Source organism: Calypte anna, chromosome 2 (assembly GCF_003957555.1).
Source record: "Calypte anna isolate BGI_N300 chromosome 2, bCalAnn1_v1.p, whole genome shotgun sequence".
Taxonomy (NCBI): domain Eukaryota; kingdom Metazoa; phylum Chordata; class Aves; order Apodiformes; family Trochilidae; genus Calypte; species Calypte anna.
Genome location: NC_044245.1, coordinates 32,383,580 through 32,398,189, shown reverse-complemented (window position 1 = coordinate 32,398,189; position 14,610 = coordinate 32,383,580). Strand labels below are relative to the sequence as shown.

Here is a 14,610-nt window from a genome sequence, read left to right as displayed (position 1 = left end):
AGAAAACTTGGTGCTAATTTATGTTGGAGACACAAGGATCATCTTGCAAAGTGCATGCTGCTATACAAAGATGCTTTCTGTTAGTGGCTTTCCTTTTTTTAAACACAGCTAAGAATATGATGTTTCTGTGGTCAGCAGTATCTTTGAGGCTTGGTGGTTGTGGGGTATTACTTTAAGATTTTCTGACTTCTACTGTCTATTTATAGGTAAATGAGCTTCAAAACTTGACAAGTGCGGAAGTTGTAGTCCCTCGTGACCAGACACCTGATGAAAATGATCAGGTGGTTGTGAAAATAACTGGTCACTTCTATGCATGCCAGGTAGGAGGACTGGAATGAATTTCTGTATTACCTTGATGTGTCTGTGGTCTGTCTTTCATATCCATGTGCAGAGCCAAGGGACTGAAGACTTTCACTCAGGATACAGAAAGTGCTTCTTGCCAGGCTCCTCTCACTGTCTTGCTGCAACTTTCCTCATGACTGTGAGAGAGACTTCCAGCAATATTGCACTGTTACATATGTAGAACAATATCCTTAAACTTGCCTATTAATATGTGGGCTCTGGCACTGCTAAAACTTCAAAAGCAAAAGAAAACCCAAGCTGTGATTAAACTGAAATTCAGAAGCAAGGAACACACAAGCCATCTCAGTACCTGGCAATAACTGCACATATAAATGTAATTCGGCCACATTGCCCAATCTGTTGATTTAATATCATGAAGAAAAGGATCACAAGACTTTCCCTCACTTAACTCTTAGTTAAGTGACAATTCCTTTTCATACTTTGCCACAGGTTGACTTGTAGTTTGAAAAGGAGATGGGAGGGCTAGTAAATCCTGTAAGCCTGACCTTCTGGATTCCCTAGTGTATTAAAGAATTGCCCAATCTCTATTAAAACGTAAGCTCTTATAAAACATTATCATCTCCACAGGTACAAATGAAACTAGTCTTGTAGCTTCTTAATGGTGATAGTCATCTACCTGTGCTGGTGCCTTCTATATTACAGATGTGAAAACTGACCGTGGGGGTAGTTGTGGTAGGTGGAAAAAGAAGAAAAACTAAACTGTACATCATGACTAAATCAAGGGTATTTGACCTAATGAGTAATCTTGCCAGTACTAGGAATTTAGTTATTCCAGATTTTCTTAATCCCAGTAGCATGTATAGTCACTTGCAAAGAGCAGTCCCCGTGGCACAGCATCACGATGGTTTCTTTCTTCTCCTTTCTGTCCTTCAGCTTGCTCAGAGAAAAATTCAGGAAATACTGGCTCAGGTAAGGAGGCAGCAGCAACAGCAAAAAACATTGCAAAGCGGACAGCCTCAGCCAAGACGAAAATAAAGGTTTAGGAAATGGCCCATCAGAGACAGATGCCAGACCAAAGACAGACTGTGCGACAGAGCGACGGGTGGTGAGCACCTGTTGAAGTTTTATGCAGAAGATCCACCAAGCCAATCACCTGTTCGAGGACCAGGCAACCGCTGAACGCTGTCTCTGAGAATGTATTCTTTAGGCTCTCTCAAACTTTTGAAACCCAGCTTTAAAATAAGGACCCCTTCACTTCCCTTTTGTTCTATTCTCACAATTTAACATAAACTCATTAGTCTTTTTTATTGTTCTTATTATTCCCCAACAATTTTTAGAACTTGGTTTAATGAAGCTTTCTCTTCTGAGTTCACTGGTTTAAAAAGAAAAAAAAAAAAAAAAAAAGGAAAGAAAAAACCAACAAAAAAAAAAGGCATTGCTCTTATAGGTCCAGCTGTAAAAGAAGAAACACATTTGGAGGGTGGGATTGCGGGTGGGCTAGGGTTAGAACAAGGGCATTGACAAGAATTTAAGTGTTAGCCCCAATGTTGAAACAAGTGGCATTTTTTAAAAAGAATTTGGTTGCATTTTTACATAACACTGCCATGAATAACCTAAGGGAAGTGTTGAATGGTGTTGGCCAGGGCATAAAAAGATAAATATGCATTTTACTAAACTACCTCAGGCATTTAGTACCTCAATGAGAAATTGTTCCTTTTTTGCTTTTTTTTTTGGTATTTTGTATACTTTATAAAGCTAATAGTTCTTGAGCATTTTATTTTTTTAAAAAAAATTAAAATTTGATCAGCCACCAGCCAGGAGTACTACAGACTTAACGGGGAAAAATATAGTAGAGCACTTCTAGCTGCTGGCTGATGGGAGTAAGGTGGGTAAAAAAAACACAGCCTCAGATTTTCTGAGGGCTTCAACACCATCATTTGTTTGAAAAAAAAATTCAGTGAATGTTCAAAAGATAGTGAATGATGCCAACATTCTGATAGCAGCAATGCCGTTTAGTTTTCTTTTAAGATGGGATGAAAAAGTTTGTGACGGTACTTTTTTGGGAACAGGAAAAGGAAGTGATGGCAAGAGGCTGGGGTTGGGGGAAAAATTTAGAAGGCTGCAAGAGGCTGAATTTTTTTTTGTGCTACTTGATTGAATGCATGAACCCTTTGTGCCTTTGACCATCACTACCTAATAATGCTACATTTAACCATTTGCAGCCCATTTGGATTGCCATTTTGTTCAAAGAGCAAGCTTCATCTTCAGTTTGATAGAACACTTGATCTGCTAGAGTGTATTTGAGGCCAGGAGGGTCTCTGCTGTCTGCAGATCACATCATACTGCGTTCAGTTACCACGATGGGGGAAGGTCAAACAGTGTTTGATCACAGTGAAAGATAATGAAAGGCTAAGTTTACATATCCAGCCGCTGTTATGGGCCACACTAAGCCACTTTGAAGGTTTAAAAAAAAACTATTACAAGAAAAACAAACGAACAAACAACCTCTCTAGCCTGGCTTATAATAGATGCAGCAGGATTTATGCACGTTCTGCAACCAACCATTAGAGAAGGAAAAAAAAATAAAATAAAAAAAAAGTCAAAAGGCAGGGATAACAGGAAAGTTACCAAATTTTTTAATTTCCGAATGTAATTTGAATGATGATTGTGGTAATAGTGACACATTCAAGTTTCTACAATAAACTTCAGTCTACCTCAGTTTAAGAAAAAAAAAAATGTGGCAACACATGGTGCATAAAGACTGCTGTGTGTGTGTGTGCGCGTGCGCGCCTGTATGTGTGTGGTCGACAGAGCCATGCTATTACCTCTGAACCTTTTTTTTTGTGATGTTTTTTGTGCATGAGATGATCAGAATCACCATGCTGCACTGATTTGAGGGGCACAACGAGCAAAAACATTTGTTTCATCATTTTGTTATCTACCTCCTAGGTTCATGTTGAAATAGAGGCATTACTACATAGAATAGATAATTTTCCCAAAGATCATTGGTGTACAGATTAGGTAATTTTGAAAATGGTCTGAAGTGTTTTTCCTGCATCTCTTCTTTACTAATTGGTTTAAAAACCACAAACTTATGTTGTAGTTTTAGCAAAGAAAAATGAGTTTCTTTTCCTTTTTTGACAGTGACCTTCATCTAGCCTTTAGGATTTTTTTTTTCTTACAATGAATTTAAAATTACTGAAGTATGAAAAGTCATAGCATTTTAATTTTTGTTGAGGCTTAAGTCAGTCTGACGTTCTTTTCTTAACATTTGAGAAGGATTTGACTTCATTATTTTCCATAAAAATTACTTTACAGATAGGCACTGCATTTGCATCTGCTGATTTAAATACTGTCATCTTTCTTAAATTTCTAGACTTAGTATGGTAAATCATGTTTTCTTTTCAATTTTGAGACTTGGTTATTTGGAGTATTTGGGAATAGCTAGAAAGTAAATACTGTAAATGATTTCAATATCCACAAAGTATGGATCATTTTTCATCTGTAATGTGCCCCCCAATGCAGCTCCACTTGCCAGATGCCTCTGAATGGAATAAAGAGTTTAACTCCTATCATCAGATAAAGTTGTGTGGTGTTTTCTTAAACTGATGAGGCATTGGGACAGGCCTTTTCAAGTATGTGTGGTACTTTCAGCAAGTTGGTTTTCTGACCGTATTAATAACTGAATAAGGATGAGTCACTCACACACAGGAGTTCCATAGTTGCTAGGACATTCAGCTGCCAGCTTACAGTGTTTCCACTTGCAAACAGGGATTTCTGTGGCTAATAATTAATCTTCTCCCTCTCACACAATGCTGCAAAATCTGTAGTACCTGTAGCTGGCTCAAGGTTTCAGTCATAGCAAATCAGCCCAAGTGATCTGCCCAGGGAAAGAATGTGTACTCAACAGTCCTGACCCCAGAAAAACCTGAAGGAATCACATTATTTGGAATAGAAATGAGACTACATGTTATACCTGAATGCTGTAGAGTGAGAGGGAGGGGCTGAGGAATGAAAGTCATGAATAATATTATTCTCTATCTTTAAAAAAGTGGAAAACCAAACTCCTCTTCCAAACTCTTGCACTCTCCCACTTGTCTTCACAGTTCGTTTACTGAGACCAGCCACCAGAAAGAATTAAAAAAGTGCCTGTGGAAGACACTGGGTAGGTTATTGCATTTCACAGGGAACCCTTAAGCTTATTTTTCCATGCCAGTATTGAGTTGTCTTCTCAGAACTGGCATCCCTGCCATTTGAGCAACATAAAAGTTTAAGCCTTCCTCTGTATTGCTGGTGCGTTTGTGACACCTGACTGGTTTAAACATTTGCTTAATCATGATGCTTTTATTTGCTTCTAACCTTCTAAAGCTTTTATTCCTAAGCTGCAATTTCAAGGCATATGTTCTTTACATTAGTTCCCATTAAATGAAGCATATATGCTGTGCAGGATAGCAGAGTCTCAACGTGGTACTAAGGCAGAGGACATGAAAAGGCATGAAATAATGAACATGAAAAATTGTAGACTAAGCACTCAAGCTGGGCTGTAACAGATGTTAGCTGATGGATGCAAACATGCTTGGTAATGAAGTTACCTAAATATGGTGCAGGAAATCAGTGAAATGATGACTAAAGTTCCACCTTGATAATTGTTTCATCCCATCATCAAGAGAACCTGCAGAGCCAAACCTTTATGTACCTCTGCACCATGGAAGACTGGTCAATCTTTAGACTCACTGGACAAGCTGCTAAATACTTTCCCTTTCTACAGAAACCGTTTGATCCACAGAAATGAAACCATTTCCAAATGTTTTCCTTCCGAAAGGGGTTCAGGATCAATTCTGATCATCCAGCCTGTCTCTTTTAATTTCTAGGTCACAGCTTTTTAGAGAATCAGGCCAAAGGCTCACCAAGTCAAGCAGGTAACTTGGCTGGGTGATTGAGGTAGCTGAGCACAGGTTATGGCTGCTTCTGTTACATGGAGGATGAAGAGGCTCCTCATGGGCTGGCACTTCAAATATTTAATAGCAACCAGTGGATGTCCCATATAACTCCTCTTCACAATGTGCTTCTGACAACAAACTGTTATACTTCATTTTACTGGGGCTGTCTCCACAGTTCATTTGAATTTTTTTGTCATGTCTTCCAGATGTGACAGACCCTTTCTAGTAGTTAAGAGTCCTGGTCTGTTCACATGAAAGGTGTTCCCCATCTCTTACCATTCTTTTCTGGGTGCTCCTTCTGTTGCTGTGCTCTTTGAGCTAGGATACTGTGTGGTGTTCTGGATACTAAATACAGGTTCATACAATGGTGTAATGTTTGCTGAACCTGCCTCTATTCATCTGCTATTACTTATCTGCAGCAGTAAAAGGCAAATGGTTCCAGGGAAGGATCCAAAACTACTTCTACATATGCCTCCTAGGAGGAAACACCCAATTTAGAACCCATCGCTCTGTAAGACAGCTAAGGTTATCTTTTCCCCCAGAGGGGTCATTGACAGGTATTGTGAAGCATTTTGAAAATCTTTCTTTGCAGTCAGATTTAACAATACCTTTATTCTCTGGGCAAAGATGTTTTATCTGCATAGTTTACTACATTTAATAAATACTTCCTGCTTAATTTGCAGAACGATCTGTTACCCTGTATCACGCAGCAGGTAAACTCAGCAGCAGTTGTTCATGGAAGTACAGAGCTAAGACACTGCAAGAAAACACAGCCAGTCTGAAATAATGCTGTTTTGTTAAAAACACAAAACTCTTCCCCAAACAGCACAACTACAGGCAAAAAAGCCAAGGTCCCCACCTCTGAGCACTATGAAAAGTAGCTGCTGTGCAGGGAAGAGATGCTGACAGGCCTAGAGGTAGTTTGTGAGGCTAAGGTGACCAGTCTCAGGCTCTACCATTCCTGCTTTCTGATGAATGGCAGAATAAGCTTTTCCAGAAGGAAGAGATCCTCATCTAGTGATGAAAGCCCTCGCCTGTGGTGGAGAGAAGCATCTTGGTTTACATAGTGAAGTTTTGTTACCATCATGAAGCTCTTCTAACTGTTTATAGTACCATGCACAAAGTTTAAGGACTTATGAAAGTGCTGAACAGCACATAAAGCTCAGTGACTAAGGGCTTCCTTTTTCCTTTCAAAATACTTTTGCCCTCTTCAAAGGAACTGAAGGTTTACACTGCCACACCGCGTTGCCTCAGTGTCTTTTTCCAAAAACTAGGTGAGAAAAAAAGGAGCAGAGAAGTTAACTGCACACTTATAATGAGCTGGATGTTTTAACATGAAGACAAGGAATTGAAGCTCTCCAGGCTGTTGGTTTTTTTATTAAAAACAGATTGGTCTTGGATGAAAATCTTACTGTTGTATTAACTCAAGGCATTTATTTGTTGCTGCTTCTCTTGGCTTTTGTGTGCTCAGTAACACCAATTTTCTGATTGTTTTCTCTCCTGCTTCAACTCAGAGCATGACTTGCTTCATTCTCACCACCCAAATGGCTTAATGCAAGAAGCCTCATATAAACTACCATCTTGCACAGTTTTTCTTCACAGCACTTGAGTCTTTTTTGCACTGCCACTACAGGGAGGTCTTTCAAAGAAACTAGAAAAACAATGGCTGCATAGAATGAGCATGAGTTTCAGGCTAAGTAGCTTAAGCAGCTTTCCTTGCCCTGCTCTTCTCACCACAAAATCCACTGAAAGGGTGACTCTCCCAAGAAGCTCTCTTAGGCTAGGATTCCTTGACATTTCTTGGCTGGACTCAGTCTTAAAGGTCTTTTCCAACCTTAATGACTCTCTGGTTCTGATCATTTTTGTAGCTTGTCCAGCACTTTACCTAGGCATACCCAATAAATACACTGTTTTGTACTGACCAACTATAGTGACTGTTGAGTCAGTAATCAAGACTATGTGTCTCCCTGATCTTTGAAGGTATGCTCATTTCTCTTTCCACTCAGCAGCTGCATCAAGTTCTTGTTCAAGATGATCACTACTGTTAATAGGGAGTCCCAATATGAAGTCTTCTGGCAGTGACTGTGAGGTCATTTGTGCTAACTGGTCATCATAGGAACCAAGAGTCCATAGCTTCTCCAGTTCATAAGTCTCCCGTGTTTCTGGCAGCATGAAATGTATCACGATGCTACCTGCCCAGAACAGAAATTCACAATAAATTAACATGAACTGGAAAGCACTCCACCCTTCCAGCTGCAAAAAGAGTTCAGCTCTTTCTTCCACCATTCTGGCTATTTTCCTTCCATTCTGGCTAGACCTCTGATAGAGGTCTCAATTTGCTGATTCCACCTCTTGAATGCTGCTAGAAACTGGTCATAACTTCCTAAGACTCCAAGCTAGTAAAATGAGAGGACGATACTCTGATTTAATTGAAGATGCTACCACAAGTACTCTGCACCACAGAAGAAAGGACTTCTACAGGATATCTATAAGTAAAAATAAATTTTACTCGGAGTCTCCTTCCTGAGATTACAGGTGCTTTTTCAGTTTTCCTAGATTACCAACAAAAATCAGTTCTAGACATGTAATTTTTCCTAGGTGTATTGCTCACTTTTCAGGTGTTTTTTTTTATAATGAAATAGATCCAAACTGTACGGGTTTTTTGCAGCTTTTCATTAATTCTATGCAAACAATAGTAGAGACAGTTAATTCCAGTGTACTTCTAATGCATTTTTTCTACTTACGCCCTTAGATTTCAATCGGTTTTCAGTTATAAGTATCAAAATTAATCAAGACAACATCACTTGTTGCATTCCTCCTCAACTACTCAAGCTCTCAAGGCAAAACAGGATTAGAGAGTGAGAATCTAGAGCCAACAGTGTAGGAGAAATGCTTTCTAAATGCAAACTTTTATGTTTGTGTAGAGTTTCATACTTGTAGAATAAATAATTGAATTCCAGTTCCTAGGACCGAAGTTTTACCGTGTGTTACAGTATGATCTGGGCAGAGGAAAAGCCCATTCAGTGGTTAACTTCTGGGGCAGCATACAAAGGGCACTGAAACAACAATTTTATAAGCCTGAGTAGATTAAGTAGCTTTTTTTCCTTTCCACTATTGTTATCTTCAATTTGCTAAAAACTGTTATAGCCACTGATAAAAGCATTTTAGTTACTGCTGTCTTCAGTGCCAGTGAGTTTTAGTGAAAACTTATTTAGTATCCCAAGCAACAACTGGAATTCCAATACAACAAAGTATTGCAGACTCTCCACAGCAACCAGAGTTCATGGTGAGATGCTTCCTTCAACAAAGAGCTCACGCAGAACTTCGTATTTGTCAGATTCACAAATATTTACCAAAATCAATGCAGAGCCAGTCATCTGTTTCCTTCCCTTCGATCCGAGTATGACGATCACTTTCTTCTTTGTGATTCTTGTACTAAGAGAGAAGCAATGGTAAAAAAAATACATACTTTGCATTTACTTAAAAGCATTCAAAACTAAAAGATAAGCTGAACTAAGCTGAGTTGTCTAGCCTTGTTTTAAATCTGAAATGGGTTACATTACTTAATGTCAGCTCTGGGGTCTGCACAATGAAAGAATAATACACCTGTAGCAGTGGAAAATAAGTACAGATTTCTCAATGGGATTTAGTATAAAATCTAAAATTCTAATGCACAGTATTCTCATGCAGTTATCCATAAATTTTACAGGTGTCCATTTTTTCTCAAGGTGAATACGGAATACAACTACTTAGCATTAGTTTTTTTAATTATAGGTTCTCTGTATCTGCCATTACCACTAAATTTTATTTCATTTCTGATACTTTTCATTGATGTTTTACATTGCCTAGTTAATGATGCAGAAATGGAGATGCCAAGCTTATTCTCTTCTCAGAGAGAGGAGTGGGGAGAAAAGTTTCAACCCATGCCATCAGAAATCCATTCAAACAAACCTCCTGTCTCCTTAGAGCATATCTTGATGCTCATTGCAAGCGGGGGAGGGGGGAAAGATGACCAGCACACAAAGGAACTACTAGGAATTACTGTGAGAAAGGGGAAGGGGTGGCTCACAGCAATGTCCCTGTCCAAGATGGTAGCTTTCCTAGCTCTCAGCTTCAGAGGAAAGAACTTAAGCATCTAGTAGAGCTGGAGAAATTTGACAACTAAAGGCTTAAGTACTGCCTCTTTTGGATCTGGCCATAACCTACTTGTTTCTTCACAAGAAGCATTAGCAGAAAAGAAACAATTAAAAATTAAGACAGCTGCATCTTCACAGAGCTCCTTTTTTCAAATTTCTACCTTATTTCTGGTTGAAGCACTTGGTCAAAAATATGGATCTCTCCTTCAAGCTGAAAATTTAAAAACAATCCAAACAACATTTACTCTAGCACAAGGCTACAAAGTAACAGTGTTAAACACCACTCTAACAGACCTGCCTGCCATGAATGACAAAATGCAAAATAACAGGTTGTACCAGCATAGCTGGCTAACAAAACATTATACAACTGTACCTGGTTATTTCAACACAGTGCCAGCTGCTGGACAATAGCTCCGGTTTGCAAGCCAGAATGGAGAACTTTCAAAATGCAACTCAGAAGTAGTTCTACCTTCCTTTTTTTTAAGGTACCTTGTGATATATTCTCAAAATCAGGCTGTCAGAAGTCTCTCAAAGTCTGCCCAAAACAGTGAAGAGCCCAGAGTACACTGCCATCAGCTATGTAAAAGAGGTTGGGAAAGTTGATCACAACTACAAGTTTCCTTCAGCCTTCTCTTTACAGCTGTGTAATGGTAAATAGATTCAAGTAAAGTATTAGTTTCTTCCTCTAACATGAATCCAGATGGAAAGGGTAAGTAGTAGCTGAGACTTTGCCATGTACAAGCTACTCAAATAGGACCTGATGCTACACATGAGTGCCTCCGCATTTCAGTGCAAATAAATCACATTTTAGGCACTGTAGCAGTAAAGCTTGCCAGCTGCCTAGCAGCACTCCCAAGCACCTGCTCTGCTTTATATCTTAAGCTTCAGATTACTTTTTGCAAGCCCAGTGACTCCTGAGTACTTGGCCAGGCTTTCTGGTGTCTCAGGACACCCAGGACGTTGCACGCCTCCTCAGAGGCTCTGCCCTGGCAAAAGAGCTGCTTTGACAGCCACGAGAGGGAGCAGCCAGAGCAGCACTGGGATGTTTTGGCAGGTGGGTGGTGTTCACTGATACCTCCTGCTCTGGGGAGGATGGACAGCCATTGATTTAAAACTAGCAAGTACTACAGTACATATTAAGCAATTAAATTTACTGCACTCAAATCATTTACTCAACTTCTATCTTGAGGCAAAATTTGTTTGTCAAGATGCACCAGTTCTGGCAGAGAATGCAAGAAACTCCTCACCTGCTCAGAAAGACACTGAACAATAACATGTATCCCTCTCTCCTTCACAAGCCTCACAACTGAAATGGGACTGTAAGGAATAAAATAAAACCAAAAGTCAAAGGAAAAATTTTTTTAGGAAGGTAAAGAAAGAGAAGGCAAAATACAGGTTGAGTACAGGCAGCTGATTGAGAGGGGAGAGTCATATTCCTCACACTGTGCTTTTTAATAGTCAGCTGGCTCTTTGGCCCTCAAGTTTCTCCCGCAAGGAGTGTGGTCCTTACCCTTAAGCTCTACCCATGTTTTTACTCCTACCTCTGTTGTACTGAAAAGCTCACATTCTGCAAAAGCCAAACTGCAAGATTTCTGTGCAAAGATGGCTGTTGCTCCTCTACTCCTCCTCTCCGTTCATAGTAGGGTGACTATTAACAAGCAGTTTGCATTAGTAAGCCCATGAGAGGATCCTATGCCTCCTCACATGCTGTCTTTTTTCCAGCCTTATGATTTACCTGAGAACCTGGAAATTTTAGAGATTAGGGTTTCAGAATAAAGGGAATAGCTATGAGGCTTGCTGGATGGAAGACAGAAGTGGACACAGATTGTCATCTCCATTTCACATCGCTTGTTCTAGCCATCAAATTCTGCTAATGTCATCACTGTCTTAAATACAGAGAAGTCTTGTTAAAAAAATATATGCTCTATATTTTGAGTACTACCTTTAAAAGAAAAAAGTACAGTTACTTGCTAGATGTATTCAGGACTAGATGACATAAGGATAGTTGGCTTCATCTTGCCTGGTACACCCCTAGAAGTGCAGTTCCTTGGACATCCCTCTCACATCTGGAATCATTCCTCAAAACCCAGAGCACAGCAGGAACTGTCTTACCATTTTCAGCATGTAATGTGCCATTGCATGGAGATGTCGTGTTGAAGATCCACTCACAATTATAAAATAATCACAATAATTTATTTCTGGAGGTAGCTGGATGACACAGATGTCTTTAGCATTTTCTTGCCTCAGCAGAGATACAACAAAGTCAATATTGAACCTTGGAAGAGCAGTATCTGGAACAGACAGAAAAAATAATATAGCAGCAATTTATCTTTCTAATTGGAAAACCCCGCCACTTAAGAGGACATAAAACAGCAATGAACTCTATTATAGCCTAAGCAAGCCACTCACTATGGAGTTTGGTTTGATACAGACAATGCAACACTAACTGTAGATTTTTTTAAACCATTTTTAAAACCATCGAAGTTGAGAACTAAACACTCTTTCAGTAAATAACACTCTATTACTAGCTACAGCAGTTAGCAAACTTCAAAGTTTCTATAAAGTAACTTATTTCTTGTTGTTAGTCCTTAAGAGTCAATGCTATCATCAGACATTTGACAATTAATTAAGGTGAATGAAACCTAGGTAATTCAGCAAACATTGTGAAAACAACAGAAAAATATTTCAGAGAATTATTTTCAACAGGCCTGTGATAATAAGTGGTTGTCCTGGTTTGGGCCAGGATAAAGGTAATTTTCTGTCTCGTAATTTTGCTTTCAGCTAGGTCTCTTGTAAGTAGCTGAACTTGCTGAAATTAACAGCAAGCTTCTCAGTCAGTGTCTGCTTCTGGGGCTGATAATGCTCAATGTTTATAGTTACAGCTAGAGACTGGTATGCAGAACCAAGGACACTGCTCAGTTCTGAGGAACATTTTGCCCTCCAGAAGGAGAAAAGGAGTAAAAACGTCATACCTGCAAACCCTCCCTTAGGGAGGAACAGACAAGATAGATGGCCAAAACTGACCGGAGTATTCCATCCCATACACGTCATACTCAGTATAAATTTGAGGCATCACGATGGCCAAACCCCTTCCCTTCCTTCTTCCCCTTCTTCACCTGTCCCTGTTTGCTTCAGCATCCTGGGAGGATTCCATCCATTCCTCTGCCTGTGCTCTTGATCCATCCCAGCCTGAGCCTGTGTGTTCCTGCCTCCAGCTCCCGACTGCTGCTGACCCCAGGAGTCCAGCCTGGACTTTCCCAGGGCTGCCCTGCAGCCTTGCTGGTGATGTGAGAGTTATTGGGGGTGGGGGGAGGAACATGGTATCAATTTTCCTGTATATTTGTACATATTTAGTAATTTTTCCTTTTTATCATTACTGTTTAGTTTCCAGCCCATAAGTCTCTCTCCCTTATTCTCTCTCCTTTGTTTATCAGGGAGGAGAAGGGGATTAATAGAGAGCATCTGTCATTTGGTTTAATTGCTGGCCCAGTGTTAAACGGTGACAATGGTGATGAAATTACTCTAAAATATTAAGTAGATGAAATGGAGCTGATGTGCAGTGGGAAGGTATTATTTTCACACTGACTAAAGACACTTTTCTTTTCCTCAACATGTTCTGTCACAAAGCATTACGATATTGTAGACAAAGCTTTAGTCCTTCAACAGTTTAAGCAAGCCAGCTTAGAAACTAGAAAATTAGTGCAACTACCTCCTGTTCACAACATGAAATCAATTTGTTTTTCATTTGTCCTAATTAGGGAGATGCAACTTGTGTGCATACTTGAGGCATAATTTCAATCGGTCCACAATGCACACCTGACACCATAAAGTGAACATTGGTGCATAACAAGCACCAGCACAAGGCTGAGCTTTATACTTACCAATATAAAGACAAAACCAAAGAACAATAGCTCCATAGAATTACATCCATGAATGGGGATATGAAATTGGATCAGGTCTCTTTATAGGAAAGCCTACGAGCTTAGGGACTCATGCACTCTTTCATCTTTGCTGTGGTCACACATGCAGAAAATTAGCAGTGGCCACAGCTCCTCCAGACACAGCAGTTAAATGTTTGCCTGGTAGCCACATGTGAAGTCTCTCGTGCCTACTTAAAGAACGAATGGGCTAAACAACCCCAGGCACACATTGCCACACTGAACGTCACGGTCAGATCTAGCCTAGAAAAACATTTGCCCAGAAAAGATTTGCAGAACAGCTACCACAAACCATCTCCATGCACACAAAGCCTATACCCATAACCAGCCATCGCGCTACTAAAACTGTTACCTATACAGGGAAATTTCTTTGCAAGGCTACATAGGATTGACACACCTCCTACTTGGCACCACTATCCTCACAAAATTCCCTGTATGTATCCATACGGACATACAGGCTGCGCCCACGCTAACCCCCGACTCCCCACTTTACATCGGGGCTTCAGAGATGACGCTGGTGCAGCGCCAACACCCTGAGCCTGTGGTCTCAGCCAAGGTGGGGGGGATCCTATCGCTGTAGGCACCCTCAGGATGAAATTCCATGCGTCCCGAACAGTTACTTTCTTCCCGAGCCGTTACCCTTCGCTTACGGCACCACTGCACAGAGATGCAGGGCAGAGTCGAGGCTCTCCGGGACGGCGGTCCCCGAGACGGACCGGCGCCTTAGCTCTGGCGGAGGCCGGAACACCACGTTCACCCATGATCCAGGCCCGCGGAGCCGCCCGCTCTGAAGGTGACCGAGCAGTGCCTGATCAGCGGGGAGGGCATGCGGACACACGGATCCTCACCCGCCGTGAGGCCGCGGAACCTTCGGAGAACACCCCGAGAACGATACAGCTAAACAATCACGAGACCCGGAACAAAGTACCGAGCGGCAGGTCAAAAGCAGCGCCGGTGCAGCGCATCGAGAGAAGCCGCGGGTTTACACCGGCAGCCCTCCCCGCCGATCCCCGCCAGGTCGCCCTTCGCTGGGCCCTACCTGCCGCCTGGCGCGGCTCCGCCACCGCCCACAGGGCCCCAGCTCCTCCTCCGCCGCCGCCTCCGGCCCCCCGCACCGCCGCGCAGCCCCAGCGGGGAACCCCAACCAGTCGGGGGGGCGGCTGCGACCGGCAGACACCCCCCGCCGCACCGGGGAGCGCCCGCAGCACCCGGTGCCCGCCAGCCACCGCCCGCCACATGCCCACCGACGCGCCCCGGAACAGCGGCCCGCCCCTCCCCTCAAATCAGTCCCGC

General features: G+C 41.5%; 2 protein-coding genes across 3 annotated transcripts in view; one reads left to right on the top strand and one right to left on the bottom strand.

Moving 5' to 3' along the window:
* Window positions 1-3,883, top strand: part of IGF2BP3 (insulin like growth factor 2 mRNA binding protein 3) — a 118,654-nt gene extending 114,771 nt beyond the window's left edge. Inside the window, exons 14-15 of one of the 2 annotated variants that reach the window (XM_030444784.1) lie at window positions 207-320; window positions 1,237-3,883. In XM_030444784.1, the coding sequence (XP_030300644.1) occupies window positions 207-320; window positions 1,237-1,338 (216 nt within the window). In that variant the 3' untranslated portion in view covers window positions 1,339-3,883. The remainder of the gene's footprint in view (window positions 1-206; window positions 321-1,236) is intronic. The other variant, XM_008494205.2, reaches the window with a different exon arrangement.
* Window positions 3,884-5,828: 1,945 nt separating this feature from the next.
* MALSU1 (mitochondrial assembly of ribosomal large subunit 1) lies at window positions 5,829-14,555 on the bottom strand. The gene is made up of 4 exons (XM_030444630.1): window positions 14,357-14,555; window positions 11,492-11,670; window positions 8,597-8,678; window positions 5,829-7,435 (listed from the first exon to the last, which is right to left on the bottom strand). The coding sequence occupies exons 1-4, from the start codon at window positions 14,553-14,555 to the stop codon at window positions 7,230-7,232; spliced, it is 666 nt and encodes a 221-aa protein (XP_030300490.1). The 3' UTR covers window positions 5,829-7,229.
* Window positions 14,556-14,610: the final 55 nt, after the last annotated feature.